Genomic DNA, 5,337 nt, shown 5'->3' on the forward strand with positions numbered 1-5,337 from the left:
AGAAATGTTAGCTTGCAAAACAGTCATTAAATTTTAGCTTGATACCTGTAATCTGAATTTGTGACCTTGTATAATGGAATGAAGGGAGTACGATTTTTCGCAGCACAACTAGGATATATAATGATGGAAAATTTGCACTAGCACCACTCGTTCGTAGTACCAGCCGAATTTTTTTTCTTTTTTGCGAAGGATACAGAACGGGGTGATATCATTACCTACCGACACATATATTCAATCAAATCATGGCCACGTAGTCGCTACCAAGCTTACTGCCGCTGCCACCGCGTCAGGCATATCAAGAACTTGCAGGGTGGTCACCACGTTCAGTGCAGGCAGCGTTGACTCATCACAAACGTGCGCTCCAAACGGCCGGAGTACACATGCATGCGATTTCCCCCGTGATCGAGACTATAAATACGCATGCGGAACAGCAAGTTTTCTTCATCCCATCGTGGACGTCCCTCGATCGAGCAAGAGTAGCTACCCCGAGCAGAGGAAGATGGCCAAGCTTGCCCTTCTCGCCGTGCTGGTCGTGCTCGGTTCCGTGGCCTGCCAAGCATCCGGCTACGGCTACAGCTATCCCAACACTCCCATCATACCACCGCCCCCACCGGCTACTCCTCCGCCCAGCCCTTCCCCACCTCCACCGGCTACTCCTCCGCCCAGCCCTACCCCTGGCCCTACACCGGGCTATCCTAGCCCAACTCCCACCACGCCCCCACCGGTTTCTTCTCCGACGAGCCCTACTTCACCTCCACCGGCTACACTCCCACCGAGCCCTGCTCCTACCCCGGGGTATCCCACCCCCACTCCCACCACGCCGGCGCCCCCACCGGCTTCCACCCCTGCCCCGCCTCCACCTGCCACTGGGCTCAAGGTCGGCTACTACGACGACAAGTGCCCTGACGCCGAGAAGATCGTGCTGGACGCCGTGCGCAACGCCACCGCCGGCATCAAGGCCGGGCTCATCCGCCTCTTCTTCCACGACTGCTTTGTCCAGGTACACATACATACATACGCAAGTGAAGTTGGATTGATATATAGGCCTAGTTGTGCACTGCAGGATTGAGAAGCTAACAATTTGGGCGTGGCTTTCAGGGTTGCGATGCCTCTGTCCTGCTGAACAAGGTCGCTGGCAAGCCGGATCCGGAGATGCTCGGTATCCCAAACTTGAGCCTGCGTGGCTTCGAAGTGATAGACGCGGCCAAGAAGAAGATCGAGGAAAAATGTCCGGGTGTCGTCTCCTGCGCCGACATCGTCGCCTTCGCAGGCCGTGACGCCAGCAAGATACTCAGCGGCAACAAAATAAACTTCAGCATGCCAGCCGGCCGCTACGACGGGTCCGTGTCCCTCAAAGATGAGACCCTGCCCAACCTGCCACCACCCTTCGCCAACCTCAATACCCTCACACAAATGTTCGCCAAGAAGGGACTCAGCCAAACCGACATGGTTGCGCTTTCCGGCGCGCACAGCATCGGCCGCTCGCAGTGCTCCTCCTTCCGTGACCGTCTCCAGCCGCCGGCCAACGACAACTCCACCACGTCGATGGACACCACGTACGCTGGGAAGCTGACCCAGGACTGTCCCGCCGGCAGTGATCCCACGGTGCCGCAGGACTACAAGACCCCCGACGTGCTGGACAGCCAGTACTACAGGAACGTGAAGGATCGCAAAGTGCTCTTCACCTCCGACGCAGCGCTCATGACGTCACCAAAGACCAAGGAATTGGTGGAGAAGTACACTTGGTGGTTGATCGGAGATTTCTTGTGGTACAGACATTTCGAGGATGCCATGGTGAAGATGGGCAATATCGAGGTGAAGAGCAGCACCAACGGCCAGATCAGGAAGAAGTGCGGGTTCGTCAACGAGCCCTACACCGGTTGATCATCTCTCCAGGGTGGAGACTATCTATTCAGTCGTGCTTTTTGGGTGTGCCATTCCGTCTTCCTTAATTTCTAGTTTACTTTTCACTAAGGTTTTTTGCTTGTTGGTTCATTTCCTTCATTTGTGCTATAGTCCTTGTTGTGCCACTAGCCAACTACGTAACGGCAATACTTTTCACTGAGATTGAGGAATTTTTTTTCTGTTAATCATTATTTATCAATGGCAATATATATCTTCTCTGCTGTGACATCCTTAGGTATGCGTTATCCCTTCATGCAAAGCACGATACTCAGCCTAGAGTGTGTATGGTCAACCGACAAGTTGCCTGATATCTCACAATTGATATTGGCCTGGCCAACTAGTAGCTGCATTATAAAATACTCCCTCCGTTCCTAAATATTTGCCTTTCTATAGATTTCAATAAGTGACTACATATGGAGCAAAATGAGTGAATCTACACTCTAAAATATGTCTATATACATCCGTATGTGATAGTCAATTTGAAATATCTAAAAAGACAAATATTTAGGAACGGAGGGAGTAATAAACTACCGATAGCGAATAGTGACTCATGTTCCATTCTTACCTTTCCTGATTTATTAGAACAGTTCTACCAATTCTAAGTGGTCCCGAAGTTTTTTTTTTAATCTCATTGATTTAGAAAAGTGTAACTTTACTTTTACGAAAATGCAACCTGCAACAGGGTAAGCAAAAAGGGTGTGATAAAGTATAAGAAAAAAAAGAAAAAAGCTGAAAAGAAAAATATTTTACGAATATCCATGCAAAATTGAAGGACTATAGCATCGACTGAGACATAATGAAGTCTCAGTCGACCGAGAATTAGCCAAACTGAAACGAAAAACAAGTTATACGCGTGAAATTACACTTCTCCAAATCAATTATAATTTAAAAGGTAACGCTTGGTGAGAGAAAGAGGGCTAAGGTGATATTCAAATGCCTAGCTGCCTGTCACCGTCTTCTCGTCTCGCCCAGCAGGGTGGACCGGTTCAGAGGCGGTTTGCTAGGGAAGTCTTGGAGGGCTTCTGCGGTCGGAGAGGTTCGAGTGAAGGTCTTCATAAGCCGCTACTCGACTGTGGCGTTGGTGAAGCCGGTGGAAGACGGCCAAATCCAACGCGGTGGGCTTCTATGACAGTTCGTCCTTGCTAGGATCAGGATCAACAAGTGGCTCTAGATGGCGGCAAGTTCGGTCTCAAACCCGGATTTGGCATACATCGGCGTGGGTAATTTATCTCATGTTTTCTTTTAGGGATCTTCATGTTTGGTTTGGGATGGCACGACGGCGATGGCACTTTTCCAGTTTTAGAATTATTGTTTTGCTGCCCTTTCCCCGCTTCGTTGGTGTGCTTACCACTGGCGGAGGTTGTTTGGTTTTGTGTCACTGGCGGGTCTTCCGGGATCCGGTCGGTTTGGATTTTCGGAGGATCTGTCTGGATTCGGCCGGCTTTCATGGTTTTCCGAGTTTCTATGGCCCTTATCGGTGTTCTTTCTTCGGGCGGCGATCTACCCGTCAGTGTCATCTGGTCGGCATCGACGACTTCTCGGCTGTTGTTTCCACAAGCTCCTGGGTTCTGAAAGTTTGTTCCGCCAAGACGGAGACCAAGCGGCAGCATGGAGGGACGCTCACGATGCGTCATCGATGAATACATGAGGAAGAAGACTTCGGCACCACCATGATTGTAATTTTATTTTTATATATGGGTGTGTTTGTAAGGTCCCGTGAATCTTAATATGCGATGAAAACGGTTGAGCTAGGGTTACCGAGGTGTGCGTGCCAGAGGTCAATGCCGGCAAAGAGAGCAATAGGTCCAGCGGAAGATGATGATGAAGATGGCTGGTCTGGGTACAATTCTCCGGGGCTGTCACATCGATGCAGGAATATCCGGGTATGAGCATTGTTAACAAAAAAATCAAATTTGTCAAATTCCACAGTTAAAGAATTATCACGAGAAAGAGAACGAACAAACACAAAGTTCTGAATTAAGTGTGGAGAAACAATGACATTATGAAGATATAGTGGCGTGGAGTTAGACGGAAAACTAGTGGAGCCGGTATGAGTAATGGGAAGGGCAAAACTATTACCAATGATGATGTGAGAGGTGGTAGCGGTGGGAAAAGAAACAGAGAGATTACTGGGGTTGGAGGCCATATGAGAGGATGCACCAGTATCCATGTACCAGACACCATCGCCGCCATAGGAAGTAGGAGTGGGAGTGCACGATAGAGAAGTCAACAGCACGGGGTCCCATGGTGGTGGTGTCGTTGGCAGCGGCGCGAAGTAGCCGGGGGTGCCATCGGTGGCAGCACGCCAGAGTAGGCGGGCGACGGGATAGGCGAGCAACGCACCGGAGTGAGGCGTCACAAGAACTACCTGGTGCGTGGACCGACAAAACTCGGGATAGAAGGCGCAACATTGGCATGTTGTAGGCGTGCAGAACCCCTGTCCATGGGTTTGACCCATATGGTCCACAGTGGAGTCGGCTAGTGATGCGGGGTGGTGCGTGGTTGCCCACCGTTGCCGCCATTGCGCTGACTGCTATTGCCGACGTGGTCGTGCCTGCATTGGCGGTTGCACTCTGGAGGCACCTTTCCATCGGGAGCTAGTTGAGGCGGGTTGTGTGTTGGGGTGATCGGAGGCCGCGACTGCGGCGCCACAGATAGTGGAGCAGGCACGCCATAGGAGAGACCGACGGCGAAGGCGGTGTGGACCACGCGAGAGCACAACTACTTCAGTCGGCGCGTTGCTGAGGTCCTCAATGAGACCGGTCATCGACGTCGATAGGAGGAGCTCATCGGAGACCTCGGACTCCAAATCTCGCAACTCATCAGCAAGATTTTTGAGACGCGTGCAGGACTCATCAATGGAGGAGTTGTTCTAGTGTAAACCAAAGAACTCCTATTGAAGGAAGATGATGAGTTGCAGCCTGTTGTCGCTGAAGAGGCCGGTGATTTTGGTCCACACCGTATGTGCTGTGTAACCGTCACGAACGATGTGTGAAAAATATCCTTGGAGATGGTGAGGAAGAATCTTCGGATGACGGTGGCGTTGATGGATATCCAGTTGCGTCATGAGGTAGGGCCAATAGATCGGTCTGCCCGTCAATGTAGTCGTGGAGATCATACTCGCAGAAGAGAAAGCAAAAGTACATCTTGCACAAGTAGAAGTTAGCCTCGGAGTGGGAGGGGACACGCTCAAAAATCAAAACCTCGCGGATGACCACAACCGAGGGACCGTCAAAGGGGTTGCTACTCCTGGAACAGGAGGAGGCAAAGTGGTTGCTATGGCCACCCGAGAGAGAGGAGTTGAGAGAGAAATCCGTGGGAGCTGAAGCAGAGGACGGATGGGGCTAGAGTGCGGTGTAGGGAGAGAAAATTACGGCATGATCTGGTGGTGTTGCTGCAGTCAGGAGGATGTAGGTAACGGCAGCGACCGCT

At 51.1% G+C, this 5,337-nt stretch overlaps 1 protein-coding gene across 1 annotated transcript; it reads left to right on the forward strand.

The window, feature by feature from the left end:
• The first annotated feature begins 437 nt into the window (after window positions 1-437).
• Window positions 438-2,141, forward strand: LOC109776052 (peroxidase 2). Its single transcript, XM_040401761.3, has 2 exons — window positions 438-1,000; window positions 1,099-2,141. Exons 1-2 carry the CDS (start codon window positions 500-502, stop codon window positions 1,882-1,884), a joined length of 1,287 nt encoding a protein of 428 aa, XP_040257695.1. The 5' UTR covers window positions 438-499; the 3' UTR covers window positions 1,885-2,141.
• Window positions 2,142-5,337: the final 3,196 nt, after the last annotated feature.

Source organism: Aegilops tauschii, chromosome 2, assembly GCF_002575655.3.
Source record: "Aegilops tauschii subsp. strangulata cultivar AL8/78 chromosome 2, Aet v6.0, whole genome shotgun sequence".
NCBI classification, from domain to species: Eukaryota; Viridiplantae; Streptophyta; class Magnoliopsida; order Poales; family Poaceae; genus Aegilops; species Aegilops tauschii.